Here is an 18,507-nt window from a genome sequence, read left to right on the forward strand (position 1 = left end):
GGATGCAAATATTTTTGCCAATGAAAGGGGGAGGAAAGAGACAACGAGGGAGAATACGCAGAGAGAGGGCGGCAACACGCTTTCGTGTGGAGCGTGCTCTCCCATTCCCCTCTTTCTCTATTTCTCTCTGCGCACAAAACCCTAGAATTCAATAGTCGAACCTTAATGTGACATAAACTAAGCTAATCATTTCATAATCAGAAAATACCCAAATGATCATTAGCTTAGCATCTTTGACTAATCATTTTTCAGCACGGTACAACCCACGTTGTTGTCCTTAGTCACTTCTCGATGGTGGTGGTGGTGGTGGTGTGTGAAAAATTTGCATACATCCTCTTGCTCTTCCTTCTTTATTCTCTTGATTCGGAAGTATATGGATAGAGACTCATGGTCCGTGATTTCTCTTCACACAAGGCAATGTTCTAGAGTGCTGGAAATTCTCGCCTACAATCTCCAAATAAAAGCATGGTTCGCAAGTCTCGAGACGCCAAGTTTGCGCGCTTGTTCGTCATGATGATGTTAGGAGTGACTTTGAGTTGCTTCATTTGGGAAGGGAGCGCTGACGGAGAGTGTGGGAGGATCCCGATCAATACCGCGTTCGCTGGCCTGAGTCCTTGCATGGTGGCAGGTAGAAACGCCCAGGCTAAAGTCCCACCCGCCTGCTGTGATAGAGTCAAATCGCTCATGCAGATCAATCCTCGCTGCCTCGACGTTGTCTTTCACTCTCCTGCAGCGAGGTTTGCCGGGATCGTTCCAGCCGCGGCTATGTCGATCCCCAAGAGGTGCAACATTAGGAACGGGCCCGCCAGAAGGAATGCTTAAGTGAGTATAACTACCCTTTACATAATATTCTACTAAGTAGCTCCATATAATAATAGAACATCATCCAAATCGACTATGTTTTTGTCTTCTTTTTTTCCCTTCATTTATTAGCTGCTGGATACATCGTTCCCTGAGCGACGAATGATGCCCAGCAACAACATAGGAGGAGGATGGTAATCAAAGTAATGGCTTGAGAATGTTGGGATTTTCCTAGAGAAAACTTGCCAATGTAAATCGTTCTCTGCTTAATTGGTAATCAACAGTTATGTATTTTTGAGGAGAGTCTCCCATCACCTATACCTTCCTCTCGCTCGAAGGAATCCGATTGGGTCGGCCTGAGTCGAGAGATCTCCATGTAGCTCGGCGTGCAAGCGTTTCTGGTCCATCTTTGGTTCGCGGCTGTAGAAAGCTCAGCTGAAGAGCTCGTCTTCTGCTGGGGGTCAGGTCGTATAACCCTCATTCGACCTCCCCTGTTGCCGCTCATCCAGGTTAGCAGTTCCTTCTCATCGAACTGGCTTTTTCTTTGTCCGACTGCTTGCTTTTCTCGATTCTGCTCTGCGTTTCCTATCTGCTGGGTTTCGGTGGGAGAGATTTCTACTGTGGTCAGCTGGGTAGTTTGGGGATCTGTATTGGAGGTGAAGGAGATTCGGTTTCCCCTGCTCGATGTTCTTCTTGGTGGTACTCGGGACGCTCGCTAGGTGTTTGTGATAATGTCTACAGCTACTGCTATGGCTGTTTTCGACCCCTCAGCCAGGCCGTCGGCTGACTCTGCTATGGGGCGTCCGCCCCCCTCCCTTGGAGCTGCGTCTCCATCGAATCCACCTGGTTTGGCGGGGGCTTCCTCATCTGGACCATCTGATCCGAAGACCAAGCTAAAGGGCCCGCAGAGCTCGTCCTCAAGGCCACACCAATCCAAAGGAAGAAGCCACAGACGATCAGCCTCTAAGCGACCTGTTCACCCTCCGATTGGCCACCATGATGCCCCGGCGCGTACTTGGGCAAATGTAGCTCGAATGGCGGTGAAAGGATCCGATTTAACCTTTATTCCACCCACATTTGTGGATGGAGAGGCTATTGTGAATCTCCCGGATGATGCCCTCGATGCCATGGACCCGAAATGGCATGATTGTTTGGTCGGATATCTAGTAGGGAGAAGAAAACTTCCATTCGGATTGATGGAGCAATCGTTGAGAAAGGCGTGGGGCTCCAAAATTGGGGAAATCTTCGCCGACGATCAAGGATTTCTCTTCCTCCAAATCCCGGATCCTGGGTTTAGGAGGAAAATCCTCGAAGATGGGCCGGTAACAATTGCTAGAGTACCTCTAATACTTCGGCAATAGAAGCCGCTCATGGACCTCAAGAAAGAAGACCAATCCGCCATCCCCGTTTGGATTCGATTGCGGAATTTGCTGCTTGAGTGTTGGATGGTGCCGGCGATGAGCGTGATAGCGAGTGCAGCGGGGAAACTGCTATACGTTGATCAAAGGACCGATGAAATGAAGATGGTTTCATTCGCAAGAATTTGTGTGGAGATCGCGGCTAATCAGCCAAGAGTCAAGACGGCCAAGGTCACCTTGAAAGGAGTCTCTCGGTTCATTAGCATTGAATATGAATGGCTCCCGGCGGCTTGCTTGGACTGCAACGCTTTTGGCCACAATTGCCGTGCTCCTCTTTGGGAACAGAACACCGCTGGGCGAACGCCGAATCCAAGGCAGGCTGGTCACCGTCCGACCAGACAGCCCTCGGTCGCTCCTGCTCCACCAGCCGCTCCTGCTCCGCCGGGTATGGCTGCTCCGAATTCTCAAAGGGCGGCATCCCCTCCTCCGGTAGATGAGATGGTGGAACAGCGAAGGACAGAGACTACTCCTGCTCTGCCTCATACAGCTGCAGACAGCCCTATCTCGCCTGCCCCTGCTTCGCTTCATACAGTTGCTGACATCCCTATCCCGCCTCAGATTGAGGCAGAACCTATTCGGCGTCAGCCTCCCCCGGTTTCGGTGCAGACCGTTCCAGCAGAAGACAGTGTCAGCCCAACTCCTCTGCCTGCTCAGGATCAAACTGGGAAAAAGGCGAAGAAAAAGAAAAAGAAAAAGAAGAGCTCCAAGTCAGGTGAATCCCTCCCCTCTTCTTTTACGAGCGCGGACCAGCACTCGAGGGATAATCCGGCTGCTGCGGCTATTCCTCCTTCCGCCCCTGCTCGAAAGGCTGTTAGGGGATCCAGTGCACCCTCGAAGATCGAGGTCGTCCTCTCACTCACGGCTGGCTCCCGGCCGCCCCCTATTCCCCCTCCAAAAGTTGATCATGGACGGGATTCGGAAGAGGAGGCCTCGGACTCCTCCGCGGATGAGGAAGACATTTCCTCCCCTGATTCGCCGTTTCAGCCTTCGACCTCGGCCGCGACAAGTGTAGAGACCATCCAAGAGAGGCTGCTTGCTCTAGCCCCTGATCCGGAGCCGGCGGGGATTGTTGAAGCGTCGGGAGCCTCTCGCCGCAAGTCCTAGAAACCAAGGTAGGCCTTGCCTCCTTTGTCTTTCTTTGTGTAGAGGTAGAGCTTCCTGTATATATATATATATATATATATATATATATATATATATACATATATGTATGTATTTCGGTTTTACGGAATATTAGGGCGCGTTTGTTTGCACCGTGTTTGTTCCCGGGAACAAAAATTTCTGTTTTTGTTCACAGGAACAAAAACAAACGCATTTGGGTGCGTTTCTGTTCCTTTTTTGTTTTTTTGTTCCCAGAAACAAAAAGGGAACAGAAATAAGAAACAATAAATTCTTGTTTCTTATTTCTGAAACACATTTGAGGAATAAAAAAGAAACAAAATTGTGTTCTCCTCTGCGAGCCTCTCCTCCTGCAAGCATCTCCACGGTCGTCTTCTCCGGCGCCTCCCACTCTCCGGCGTCGACAGCCACCTCTGTCTCGAGACCATCCGGCTTCTCCACCGTCGTCCTCTCCGGCGCCGACAGGCTGCTGCGGCGTCTCCACTGCGAGCGGGTGACGGGCCAGGTCGCGGGTCGGCGGCGGCGGTGGCGGCTGCGGTGCGGGGCTCGGCCGTGGGGTCTCGAGCGGCGGACGTCTAGGAGCGGAGCGCGGGATGGCCGGTCGAGTCGTGGGCGACGCGGGGGTCGACGATCGAGCGGATCTCGAAGTCATGGGTCACGGAGCGGTGAGATCGATGCGGCGGTGGCGAACGAGGCTCGAGACTGCGATGCGTCGATTGGGCGTGAGGCGGAGGGGTGGTCGCCGTGCGGTGGAGGAGACGATGGTGTGGCTCGGGTCACCATCGGCCCGGCGCGCGCGAGCCGACCTCGCGCTGGCCGGGCGAGCTCGATCTCGCCCGGATCCGGCGAGCCGAGCTCGCCCGGCGGCGGAGGCCGAGCTCACCCGGCTGGCGATGCCGAGCCTCGCCGAGGGCGGCGAGCCTCGCCGTGGCTGGGCGAGCCGCCGGCCTTCGTCGGCCGGTCGCGGCCATGGCGAGGCGGCGACCGGCCAAAAGAATGAAAAAAAGAAAAAGGAAAAAAAAAAAAAAAAAAAGGAAAAAGGAAAAATAAATAAGAAAAATAAGAAAGAAAATAAAAATAAAAATAAAAATATTAAAAAATTAAAAGAAATAAAAAAATTATACAAACTTACCAAACATATTTCTATTCTTTTTATATTTTTGAGCAGTTACCAAACGCGTTTTTTGTTCAAAAATTGTTCCACGGAATAGAAACACTTTTTTTTTTTTTTATTTCCCGAAACAATTTTTAAACGAAACATTACCAAACGCACCCTTAGAGGTCTAATGGATCCTTTGAGGAGAGCGAGGTTCGTAAATTGGCTCGGTTAACGGCCTCTGTTTGGTCGGTCTATTGGAGACTAAAGTCCCGGATTACCTCTTTGGCCCCCTGTCGTCGGGTCTTATGCCTGGATGGACTTGGATTGCCAATTATGATTCTACTCCGGGAGGCAGAATTTGGGTTGGTTGGGACCCTTCGTTGGTTAATTTTGAAGTGATCTCCTCCAATGATCAGGCCATACATGGTAGAGTCAAGCATGTTTCGTCGGGCCTTTGTTGTTGCACTTCGGTCATCTATGGCCAGCACTCTTTTGTTTCCAGGAGGCCTCTTTGGGCGGACTTGATCAGAATGAGTTCTTGCATCTACGACCTTCCTTGGATGGTGGCAGGAGATTTCAACGCCTTAAGAGATCCATCTGATCGGTTTGGCGGTTCTAATGCTTGGCCTCCCTCTTTTGATGAGTTTAATCAGTGTCTGCATCAGGTGGAGCTTGAAGATTTGAGATATGTGGGACTTCGGTTCACGTGGTCGACGTCTTCGAGGGCTAATCGGAAAACGAGGAAGATTGATCGAGTATTAGTAAACGCGTTATGGAGCCTGCACTTCTCTTATTCAGAAGCGTCTTTTCTGACTCCAAGTATTTCCGACCACTCCCTGATGATAGTCAAGGTAACCAATCCAGTGTTGAGAAGGAAGGCCTTCAAATTCTTTAACTTCTGGATGGAGCATCCGCCATTTCAGGACACTGTTCGTCAAGTATGGGAGGCACCGGGAGGTGGTGTTCCCATGTATAGACTGGTTACCAAGCTGAAAGCTCTTAAGGGTCGTCTCAAACAGCTGAATAGGGATTCCTTCTCTAATCTGTCCGAGAGGGTTGCTCAATCCAGAAATGCTCTTAGGTTAGCACAAGTGGACTTGCAGCAGGATCCGACCAACATCCTCTTGGCGGAGTTGGAAAAGAGTCACCGTAGGACCTTTATAGATTTGAGAAATCAGGAGGAGGCATTCTTTAGACATAAGTCCAGAATCCGTTGGCTCAAGAATGGTGATAAGAACACTAAATACTTTCATCATTCAATGACTTCAAGGCATCTGAGGAATAGGATCATATCAGTTCTTGATAGGAATGGGAATCTTGTCTCTGAGCCGAACCTTGTTCAGGACACGTTTGTCACTCGCTTCAAAGAGCTATTTGCGCCGCACAATCTTCCGCTTAGGCCGGCTTTGGGAGAGGTGCAGCAAGCTATTCGCTATCCGCTCACAGAGGATCAGATCGCTTCTCTCGCTTGCCCCTTTTCGGAGAAGGAAATCAAGGACACTATGTTCTCTCTAGCCTGTGGGAAGGCCCTGGGGTCGGATGGGTTTGGTGTCGAATTCTTCAAGAGTAACTGGGACCTTGTTGGACCGTTGGTCATTGAAGCAGCAAAGGATTTCTTTGTTACGGGGAGACTTCTAAGAGAGATTAATTCCACCATCTTGGTGTTGATTCCCAAGGTGCCTAATGCTACATTGGTAAATGATTATAGGTCCATTGCTTGTTGCAACACGATCTATAAATGTATTACCAAGGTCTTAGCCAACCGCATAGCCGCAGTGCTTTAGGACACCATCAGCCATTCTCAGAATGCATTTGTCAATGGTTGACGGATTAGGGATAATATTATCCTAGCTCAGGAGCTATTTGATGGGTTCCATCTTCAGCCATTCGTTCCCAAATGTGCGGTGAAGGTGGATTTTTAGAAAGCTTACGATACGGTAGACTGGGACTTCCTTGAGTTGGTTCTGCATGCTTTTCGCTTCCCGGACCATCTTATTCGTCTTATCATGGTACGTGTGCGCACACCTATGTTTTTTATCTCATTGAACGAGGACCTCCATGGATTCTTCCCGAGTAGCCGAGGCCTTCGACAGGGTGACCCAATGTCTCCTTATCTTTTCACCTTGGTTATGGAAGTCTTCTCAGGGATCCTATCTTCTCGTGCGGAGCGGCCGGGTTTTAAATTCTCCTGGAGGTGCAAGGCCACACGATTATCACACCTTTTCTTTGCGGATGATGTCTTTCTCTTTTGCCGCGCGGATATGGCCTCCACCTTGCTTCTGAAGGATGGGCTGGATACCTTCGCGGCTTGGAGTGGATTGAAGCCGAACAATAGCAAAAGTGAAGTGTTTCTTTCAGGGGGCTCGGATGAATTGAGGTATCAAATTAAGGACACCTTTGGATTCGTGGAAGGAAAACTGCCGGTGCGTTATCTAGGAGCTCCCATCATCTCCTCGAGGCTCGGCAAGGCGGACTGTGTGTCCTTAGTCGATCGTATTACAACGAGGGTGCAATCCTGGACTCATTGCTTTCTTTCCTTTGTCGGGAGAGTTCAGCTTATAAGGTCAGTGCTCCATGCTATACAAGCTTATTGGGTTAGTGTCTTCGTTATTCCTATGGTAGTCTTAGATCGTATTGAGCAGATCCTTAGACAATTCCTGTGGAAGGGACCTTCCCTTGGGAAGGGAGGAGCAAAAGTGTCTTGGGAGGATGTGTGTCTCCCTAGGGATGAAGGAGGTCTTGGAATTCGCAGTCTGCGAGAGTACAATAAGGCCGCGATGCTTAAGCACATTTGGACCCTCTTCACGGATAAGGAATCCTTATGGTGCAAGTGGATCCACTCTACTTTTCTAAAGGGTGGGAGGAATTTCTGGGTGGTCAAGGTGCCGACTTATTGTTCATGGGCATGGAAGAAGATCCTCCAACTGAGATCCGAGTTTCGACTCACCTTCTACTGGAGGATTGGTGATGGGCGAAGGGTCTCCCTTTGGTTTGACCACTGGCATCAGAGAGGTCCGCTGGAGACTATTTGTTCTGAGCAGACTATCTTAGATTCCGGGCTTCCTAGGTGTGCTACTATTGCAGACCTATTCTCTCCGGCGGGTCAGGCTTTCAAAACAGTGTTAGATTCTTGGAACCATTCACTCCCTCTTCTCTCCGAGGTCCCGGATAGATTCGTTTGGAGGGACAATCCGTCCGGTCTCTTTACAATCGCCTCAGCTTGGCAGAGCTTCAGAAGAAGGAAAGCAAAGGCTGATTGGTCTTCCTTTATTTGGAGTAAGGCCATCACTCCGAGATACCAATTTAATCTCTGGCTGATCATAAAGAACCGTCTTTCTACCCAAGTTTTTCTTATGTCTTATGGGAGAATTGGGAGAGAAGTTTGTGCCTTTTGCAAGCTCACACCGGATTCTATTGACCACCTCTTCTTTGGATGCTGTATCACGGCTAGTATAGCTTACTTTTGGGCGGCCAAGTGTAACCTTCCTTGGAGGAACAAGACTTGGATGGAAAATCTCCAGTGGGCTATGAAATTCCTCTCAGGTAAGGATTTCTATCATTCCATTGGGCGCTTCTCTTTTAGTGCTCTATGCCATCTTATTTGGAAGTATAGAAACGACATTCTCTTTAGAGAGCATCCGGTCGTGGTTACAGCTGTCAAGAAGCATCTCATTAAAGTTGTTAAGGATAAAGCTTAACCTTCAGAAACGTGGAAGATTGTCCGAGAAATAGGAGGTTACATCGAAACTGTGACCTTGACCCGTCTATTTTCAGTGCTCCTATGGCGATCGCCTAGTACTCCTCGTCCCGCCATGTGGGGCCATCCCTCGCCTTCATCGCTTTCCCGGTGTTTTCTCTTCTCTTAGTTCTGGTTGTTGTTTGGTAGCTTCGTCTTCCTGGTCCTGCGTGGCCTTTCCGTTGGTTAGTTTGGTTGTTTTGTTTGGTTGGGTGTCCCGGCCCTGCGTGGTCGTCTCTTTTGGGCTGCTTGTTTGCCCCTGTTTGCTTTGACCGCTTTGCGGTGCACTTTTGTCTCTGGCGCCCTTTCACTCGATTAGACGTTTTGTGTCTTGTTGAGTGCAAGTTCTGTGGTGCCCGAGCTTGTAAATTTGTTGGTTAGCTCATTATATTATTACCCTTTACCAAAAAAAAAAAAAAACAGTTATGTATTTTGGTAGAGTAGTTGCCTCATTTCAATCTCTTAATAAAATCCATTTCAAATGATATTTCATCTCTTGGTTCCCTATCGATTGCATATAGTTCTTTTTACTTTTCATCCAATTATAGGTTGGCCATGAATTGGCTCATTTTACTTTTCTTCCAATTATAGTCTCTTTTTAGCAAGAGACAAAAAGCAACAAACTTTAGAAGATGAAGAAATTCATGGAGTTGCCTCTAGATTAAGTTCTAATTTCTCCATTCCTTCAATTTTAGCAAAGAGAAGAACTTAGGAATAAGTTCAAGAGACAAAAAGTAGCAAACTTTGGAAGATGAAGGAATGAATGGAGTTGCTTGAAGAAAGAACTGCTGTTCTTGATTTCTTCTTTCATTTTCTTTCCATTTTTTTTTTTATAGAATATGTGATCTAGTAAGCATGAGATATCAACTTTGGCCAAAATGGATGCTCTTTTCGCCATTTTGACCAAGAATATGCAAAAGAAGCACTGCATAAAGTAACAGACGAAGAGCTTTTGCAAAAATTTTCCTGCGCCACCATGATCATGTCATTGAGCCAAAACACCCTCATCAGGTCCCTCACAATGCAAGGAAAATTCAGGTCCATATTCCAATTCGCCATTTTGACCAAGAGTATGCAAAAGAAGCACTTCCCAACATAAACTCCGACAAAAGCATCCAAAAATGGCGATGATACAAATTGGAATTCCAAGGGAAATTGTCCAGCATATATTTTTTTATATAACTTTTCAAGATAAATCTTTTTATATTTACGAAATTACTTCAAATTCCATCTCTTAGCGAGTGAAGTGCTTATGCCCCTTTAGAGACAGCTTTTACATAGGTTGGCCATGAATTGGCTCATTTTACTTTTCATCCAATGATGGTCCCTTTGTTGAAAAATTAGGATGTATACAACTTCCTATCTATTTATTTGACTAAATAGCTAACCATGAGATTTCCTAAATCCGAGTAAACATTTCCAATTTCGCATGTCATCTGTTGATTTCAAACGGAGTTTAAAGAAAAGATTTACTTGAGATCAAGACATGATATATTACAAATATGAAGTTAGTACTAGTCAAAGAGCATGCCTATATTTAGGGACATTGTCAAAAATAGCGTGCTTAAGCTTTGAATCTAGCCAATTAATTTTCGTTCTCCTTTAATGGCATCAATTTTGGTCTTTCGAAATCAATTCTGTCCATTGAAAGGTCCCCAATGAATGCCGTGGCCGTCGCTTGATTCACCCTCATGTGGCTCCCTTGACACACCATTAGGGGCGTTCCATTGTTTGTTCTTGGTGAAGGGGCTTGTCGGCGAAGCTGGGGCGGCTCCCTACAGCTTTATTCGCCTAGCCATTATCAAATTATATCATTGTCCTATGCCTTATGGACATGTTGATTTTTTTTTTTTTTTTTGGATAAAAAATTATTTGAGCTTAATAGAAATTTTGGAGGAAGGATGGAGTATGAAAAAAAAAACAAAAAAAAAGGTGATTGCTATGGTTGTTTGGGGGTGTATTATCAAAAAAATTAAAATTGCTTTAATAGTTTCCTATCCAACTTTCAATTGAGTGAGCCTTTTGGATACTCAATAGGTTGGAAATGTTCATATTATATTTGGAGGGACTTTGGGAGAGATTTCACCATAAAGCAATTAAAAAAAAGAAAAAAAAAAGAATGAATGATAATATATGGTGACAGAAAAATTATCTTGAATAAGTGAAATTGGACAGTCACATTAGCTCTAATTAGATCCTAGAAATCAACGTGTTGATGGGTAATTTGAGCTTAAAATTACCGTTATCTCACCTTTAGCCCATCCTTACATTACAAACTGAGAAAAGTCCTATTAATTTTTTGTTGGATAATTAGCTTACATTAGCGGAGAGAGGAATGAAAAAGCAAACCTATGAGATTTTGTCATAATTATTGAGAATTTTTGAAAGGTTACATGTCAATGTGAATGTATTTGAATTGCATATAATTCGAAAAAGATGAGGACTCTCACACACACACTTGGATCACATAGTTAGAATTGGTCTTAACTTATAAATCAATTTTAATGTTTGGATGAAATTTGTGTTTTTCTTTGAATTGTGAATTTGTGCAATTATGGAAAGATGTCATGGAGGAGGTTGTTAGCTTGAGTATGTGTTATGTCTTGATTTTGCTCGAGGACTAGCAAAATGTTAAGTTTTGGGGTTTGATAACTCTATAAAAATAGAGGTATTTTACCTATTTTATGTAACAATTAATGCAATATTTATGAGAAAATATTTGGATTTCCTTCTGATTATTTGAATTTTCCTTGTTTATGCAGAATAATGAAATATGGAGAAGATAAGGAAAATAATGGCAAAACTGAGGAATTCAAATCAAAAAGCAGTGGATGATGGATATCAAATCAGGGAATCCTTGATTTTGTTCCCTAATGTTATCTGTAAGCGTTGAGAGATAAATATCAAATCAAAGATCATCTGATTTACTCCCTAATTTTATGTGCAATTGTTTGGAAATAAGGATTTTAGATATATCCTATGAATAGGAGAACATTGAGAGCCAGAGAGAGTGGCTAGGTTTTTGTTAGATCGTTTTTCATTATTCTGAGAGTTTTTCAAGTATTTTGAAGATAAGATAAAAGTGGTGACAAAATTCTTGTTCTTTGATTCAAGATGTTGGGTTTGATTTATATTTTTATTTCTTCTTCTGCTATGTTCTAATTTTCTTTTGTTGGGGCATGATGATGTGAATTTCATGATTTTTATATTTTACAATTGATTTCATTCATGTGAGTTATATATTATTGTGTATAATGCTTTTGAGTGACTGGCCACCACTTGAATGATTTGATGTGCATGTTTGAGACTAAGAAGTGATAATATGTAATTGCTCATTATAATATATAACCATGAATTAAACGTACATAGAGATATACCATGTTATTTGTGTAGCTTTTAGTGATAAAGTGATTTAAAGGCTTATTGTAAGCCGGGAATATTCATAATTTTTAATGCACTCATGTTTATTTTAATTCACATAGAGATATAGTTGATTAATAAACTGAGTAGGTTTGATCTGTTAAATAAATTTTAGAATTAACTTATTTTAGTATTTAATTAGTTTATTAATCATCAATTTCCATGGGATGATATTATTTCATATCATTATATTACTTATTTGACACGTTCACTTATGTTTATAATTTTAGAACAACGACCTCATTGGCCTCTCTGAAACTCGTTGCTAACCAGCCACATGCCATTGAAGATGAAGATGAACAGTAGACCATGGGGCTTCCGAAAATGCTGAAAACCCAAGGCAGTGCCTTGGGTTTTCAGCATTTTCAAGGCAAACTTTGCCTTAAGATGGGTTTCAAAAATTAAACCAAACACCCAATATTTGGCCTAAAGATCCTTGGAAGCCCAAAGTTCCTTCTCAAAGCGTATTCCAAATGCAGCCACAACAATAAAAATTCAGCACTTGTCTCCCGAGAAAGTCCTTTTTCCTATTTAACACGGTGTAATCCGGCATCGGCCGTGGCCCCAGCAGAATGCCAAAATAGAAGAAGAAAGGAACGATGGAGAAAAGACTTGCCACGTGTAGTTCGGGAAATGGCTAATTTATCCAAGAGGCGGTTGCCCCAACTGCACTCGATGTATTCGAATGGTTTCGGACTTATTGAGTGCTCTACAAGAAAGGAAAAACAAAGGCTTCTCTATTCCCTTTCGTGGATAGCGGTTAGATGTATATCGTGCGCCCACGATTTCTTTCTCTACACAGAGAGAGAAAGAGAGAGAGAGAGATCGGCTGTACTTCCCTTTCTGGTGCCTCTTAACTTTCGTCCCGGTGCGGCTAGCTTTCTGAAGTAGGTTTTTGCTTGATTGGTGTGTGCGCGTGGATTTTGGAATCGGGAGAGAGATGCCGGGATGGGCATAAACGACGCTTCCTGTGAAATTCCCTTCCGATTGTTCCCAGGTCGATGAAGAGACGGCTCGCCTGCTCCCCCGTATGTTCCTTTCATTTTTTATTTTGCCTCCTTTCTGTTCGTATTAATTCTCTCCTCAGAAAGAATAGAAATGCGCCCCAACTTGCATCGGAGTGCGTCGCTGCCTTTCATTGTTTCTGTGTTGACTGTGCTCGTGTCTCGTGTTGTTGTTAGAGAGAGGGGAGGGAGGGAGGGAGGGAGGGGGAGAGGGGGACCACGCTAAAAAGAGAAAAGGTAGAGAGGGGGGGAGGGGGGCAAAAACCCTAGAATTCCAAAATCGAGACATTGGCTAAGCTAATCATTTTCATAATCAGAAGATACCCAAATGATTATTAGCTTGCCTCTTTGACTAATCATTTTTTAGCACGGTACGACCCACCGTTGTTGTCCTTGGTCATCTCTCGACGGTGGGGGCAGCGGTGTATGAAAAGTTTGCATGCATCCCCTTCTGAGAATGATGCTCTATGTCAAAAATATTCTTTGCAATATTTTTGCCCAGGAACGAAGAAGAGATGCCAGCCTGAGTCCTTGCTTGGGGGCAGAAAGAAGATATCCGTTCCGGAGTTTTGGCCAGGGACAGATATTTGATCAATATTAACATTCTTGCAGCATCTCCCTCATTTTCCGACCCTCTGTTTGTTCCCCGTTATTTGTCAGCTACCCATCCTCTTGTTCTTCCTTCTTTATTCTGATTCGGAAGTATATGTATAGACTCATGGTCCGTGATTTCTCTTCACACAAGGCAATGTCCGAGAGTGCTGGAAATTCTCTCCTACAATCTCCAAATAAAAGCATGGTTCGCAAGTCTCAAGGAGCCAAGTTTCCACAATTGTGCATCGTAATGTGGGTAACTTTGAATGGCTTCATCTGGGAAGCGAGCGCTGCCGGAGAGTGTGGGAGGATCCCAATCAGGGTGGCGTTCGCCAGCCTGAGTCCTTGCATGGTGGCAGCTAGAGACCCCCGGGCTAAGGTCCCACCCCTCTGCTGTGATAGAGTCAACACGCTCATTCGGACCAATCCTCGCTGCCTCAACACTGTTTTTCATTCTCCTGCAGCAAAGTTTGCTGGGATCGTTCCGGCCGCGGCAATGTCAATCCCCAAGAGGTGCAACATTAGGAACAGGCCTGCCAGAAGGAATGCATAAGTGAGTACAACTACTCTTTACATATTATTAGCTACTTATAATAATAGGACGTCATCCTAAATCGATAATGTTTTTGCTTTCTTCTTTTTTTCCCTTCATTTATTAGCTGCAGGATACACTGTCCCCAGAGTGACAAATGATGCCCAGCACCAACACAGGAGGATGACGTTAATCAAAGTGATGCCTTGAGAATGTTGGGGTTTTCCTAGATAAAATTGGACAATGCAAAAGAGTCGTTCTTTGTTTGTTTGGCCGGAATTATCTACGGTAATCAACAGTTATGTGTTATGGTGGAGCAGTTGCCTCATTGCGCTATCTCTTAATAAAAGTCCTTTCACATCACATTTCATCTCAAAAGCAGCAGACTTTAGAAGATGAAGAAATGAATGGAGTTGCTTGTAGATTAAGTTCTAAGTTCTTTGCTTGTAGATTAAGTTCTGAGTTCATTCCTTCATTTTTAGCAAAGAGAAGAACTTAGAAATAAGTTCGAGAGACAAAAAGCAGCACACTTTAGAAGATGAAAGAATGAATGGAGTTGCTTGAAGAAGCAAACTTTTGATTTATCCTTTCATCTTCTTTCCACTTCTTTTAGAGTATGTGATCCAGTATTCATGAGATATCAACCTTGGCCAAAATGGATGCTCTTTTCGCCATTTTGACCAAGAATATGCAAAAGAAGCACTGCATAAAGTAACAAACGAAAAACTTATGCAAAATTTTTGCTGCACCATCATGGACATGTCATTGAGCCAAAACACCCTTCTCAGGTCCCTCATAATGCAAGCAAAATTCAAGTCCACATTCCACTACGCCATTTTGACCAAGAATATGCAAAAGAAGCACTTCCCAAAATAAACTCCGACAAAAAGCATCCAAAATGGCGATGATACAAATTGGAATTCCAAGAGAAATTGTACAGCATATATTTTTTTCATATAACTTTTCAAGATAAATCTTTTTATGTATAAAAAATTACTTCAAATTCCATCTCCGAGCAAGTGAAGTGCTTACGCCCCTTTAGAGACAGCTTTTACATAGGTTGGCCATGAATTGGCTCATTTTACTTTTCATCCAATGATGGTCCCTTTGTTGAAAATTAGGATATATACAACTTCCTATCTATTTATTTGACTAAATAGATAACCATGAGATTTCCTAAATCAGAGTAAACATTTCCAATTTCGCATGTCATCTGCTGAATTTCGAACGGAGTTTAAAAAAAAGATTTACTTGAGATCAAGACATAATATATTAGAAATATGAAGTTAGTACTAGTCAAAGAGCACGCCTATATTTGTATAGGAAAAAAGAAAAGAAAATTTTGTCTTAAATACATGGATAGAAAATAAATGTATGTAGATTGGAACTAGTTTAGGAATAAATATTTAGAGACAATGTCAAAAATAGTGTCCTTAAGCTTTGAATCTAGCCAATTAATTTTCGTTCTCCTTTGATGGCATCAATTTTGGTCTTTTGAAATCAATTCTGTCCATCGAAAGGCCACCAATGAACGCCGTGGCCGTCGCTTGATTGACCCTCACGGGGGTCGCTTGACATACCATCGGGGGCGTTCCATTGTTTGTTCTTGGTGTGGGGGCTTGTCGGCGAAGCTGGGGCGGCTCCCTACAGCTTTATTCGCCAACTGAACCTAGGACACCCCAAAATCGCCTTATTTGCTTTTCCATTCTTTCCTTATTTTATCATGAATACATGGGGGCAAATTTAAAAGAGTTAATGATGTGTAAATTTGGAAAGAGTGGGTGATTGGAGGGCGGTCACAAGGCTGAACAAATTTTAAAAATTGGATGATGAGAGGTAACAAAAATAAGAAAAGCGAATGCGGGTTTATGCAATAATGATTTTTTTTGGTTAGGTGTTAAATTCTATTGTTTTCAACAAATCCGATCTCTGGCTTTCTTATGAGATGCATGGATAATTCATGAACGAAAATTATGTGCCGACTATACATAATATATTTGTGTAAAAGAAAAAGGAAAAAGATTGTTCTAAATACGTGGAGAAAAATAAAAGCATCTAGATTAGAACCAGCTTAGGAAATAAATAAAGAGAAAGATTTAGATTCAAATTGGAAACATACGATGCTTTTTAGATTAATGACTATTAAATGATCTAATCCAACTCAACCACGATCTCTAATTTCTTAATTCAGCTTATCGGTCAAAAATAGATAAAGGAAAAATTGACTTACCTGAGCCATCTGCGTTCAAATTATTTGGTAAAGTCGTGGGATTTGGTTGCGATTGATTGGTGCACGCTTCAACTTGTCGAGCTTTTTTCCTAGTTTCTATATACTGCATAGAAGAGAAGTAAATACATAATATTCACAATATGATACGGTAATACTTTTTCTATAGCATTTAAAGTGGTAAATCTTAGGCTTAGGGATATTATAATATGATCACCAAGATATTCCATGGAGGTCTCTCCTCCAATATATTCTCTTATCTTCTCCATAATCGGGCACGGTATCGTGGGGAGCAGTCACATATACAAACACAGATTAAATAATAGAATTTAAATGTTTAACAATGAGAAATAAATCACCTAAAAACTTAAATTAATTAACAGATTGAGAAGAAAGATTCTATAAGAATATTTGTTAAGTGAATGAATTACAAAGATTCAAAGTTCTTAAAGTATGTGATCAATGTTTAGAAAATCAAATATGTTTTTATTCAATAAGGTTAATGATATTACTTTTCAACTTTGTGTAGTTGAAAATTTATTTTTATTTTTATTTTGAACATGTTCAATTGAGAGTATCTTAACTTTTAATATTAGGCTCGATGTTGGGCTCTCGGAAATTCAATGCATGTTGCTTGATTTTTACGGAGGTAGTCCACCTAATAAGATCAAACTGATGTCGTGGACAGTCAAGTCATTTAACTTTTCCAAACTTTAACGCATATTTATTACTTTCGCCTTTTCCTTTCATCCCTTTTTTTCTCCTTTTGTTCCCATCCTTTTTCTTCATCCGTTCGTCTTTGATCCGCGCCTCCGTCCAACGGCACCACCATCATTGTTGCTGCAGCTATCAACCGTTGCCTCTCTCTCTCTCTCTCTCTCTCTCTCTCTCTCTCTCTCTCTCTGTGTCGGCATTTCCTTTATTCCTATTTTTGCGGATAACATAGACCGAAGGGAGAACTCTAAGATTCCAAGACCATATTTCGTCTAGAAGAAGTTGCCTTTTCTCCTTGTGGTTTTCCTTCCCCTCTCCAATTATCCGCCAGATGGCGCCCCCGGACTTAAAATGCGACTTACCAGAAAGTAAAATCGTTGTCCTCATTTTCTTTTCAACGCCGCAAAAGGCTATGGCGGCACTCCTTTGGAGTGACAGCTTAGAAAATGCCGAGAACGCTCATTAGCGACCTTGCCGTGACAATTTGAAAAACGTCACAAGATGAATTACTTCAACGACGCTTCTGAATCGTCACAAATAAGACTGATGGTGATTTTGAGGTGTCATGTCATTCGAAAAATGTTACTGATGCGGGGCGACATTTCCATATTGTCATGGATGGACAGCTGTAGAGGCATTTCCTTCAACCTGCCACATTTTTTAATGCCATTTGCCAAGTGACGGCTAAAAGTGTAAAACCTGTGGTTGTTTTACCCTGTAATATTGATTGTAAGCTCAAAGAAAATCATAAATGCATCTTTGAATTAAATCCTCGTGGTCGAAGAATTCCTATTAACACATGGAAAAGAGAAGTTGGTAAGGTCTTAAAAGATCACACAAAGTTCCTGTAAACACACATGTCAAGGGAAGTTTCTGTAAATCCGTTCCATGGTTAAAAAAAAAAGAAAAAAAAAGCGCCATCTACTTCACAGTCTTCATTTCAAGGTCAAATTTCTAAGATATCGACATTTTGGTCCTCGTCCTCATCCTCAATTATTAAAGATTTCACTTTCCACTTTTCAATCTCATGTAATTATCTGGAAATAAAAGAACAAAGATCCTATGAGATTGATGTGGTTTTGCCACCACCTCTTTTCTGCAAGTACTTTTTTTTTTCATCCGTTTAGCTTTCCACTAGATATTTAATTTAACTTCACCTTTTTTTTTGGAAATCGAAAGCATTGGTATAATCAAAAGTTGACTTAGAAGCTTCAAGAAACCAAAACCCTGCATGTTCAAACTCTGATTTGAACTATCTCTCCACCCCCACGCTAACCAGAACCATGTAAGATGGTTGGGAGTGAGATAAGTGACTCGTCTCAAATTATCTGGTCCTTTCTTTTTAGCCACGGATCAAGACCTCAGTAGGCATTCGCTAATATGGCCAATATGAACACGAGGCACGTTTATGTAGTAGATTCGTATTCTCGAGAGGGTATTATTCTCTTGCAGATTCCACGTACTCTTTCCTCTTCATGTTGGCATGGGGCGACCTATTTATGTGTATTCGGTCCAGACTAAGCCCATCCACGCAAATAGCACTCCCTCTTTGAGTTTATTACAAAGTAATGTTCTTCACTCAAGTGCGCTTTTGGTCAAAAGCACAAAAAGGAAAAAGGAAAGACAAAACCAAACTTTTCACGTGACTAAGTGCGACGCGAGATCCACTAATAAAACCAAGATATAATTAACAATAGTAAAGAACCATGTTCAACTCAATTAAATATATTAGAGAGGGATGTATCTTTTACATGTGCACAACACTAAACAGTTTAACATATATTTAATCTGCTCGCATGATCTGGCCACCGATCCTTTTTGTTTAAATAATGTTGACTTGCAC

General features: G+C 42.8%; 2 protein-coding genes across 2 annotated transcripts; both read left to right on the top strand.

Moving 5' to 3' along the window:
- The first annotated feature begins 465 nt into the window (after positions 1-465).
- LOC120286137 lies at positions 466-822 on the top strand. Its single transcript, XM_039317836.1, has one exon. It carries the CDS (start codon positions 466-468, stop codon positions 820-822), a length of 357 nt encoding a protein of 118 aa, XP_039173770.1.
- Positions 823-13,315: 12,493 nt separating this feature from the next.
- On the top strand, positions 13,316-13,744 carry LOC104455613. The gene has a single exon (XM_010070377.2). It carries the CDS (start codon positions 13,316-13,318, stop codon positions 13,742-13,744), a length of 429 nt encoding a protein of 142 aa, XP_010068679.2.
- Positions 13,745-18,507: the final 4,763 nt, after the last annotated feature.

The sequence above is a fragment of the Eucalyptus grandis genome, chromosome 7, assembly GCF_016545825.1.
Source record: "Eucalyptus grandis isolate ANBG69807.140 chromosome 7, ASM1654582v1, whole genome shotgun sequence".
In the NCBI taxonomy this organism is placed as follows: Eukaryota; Viridiplantae; Streptophyta; class Magnoliopsida; order Myrtales; family Myrtaceae; genus Eucalyptus; species Eucalyptus grandis.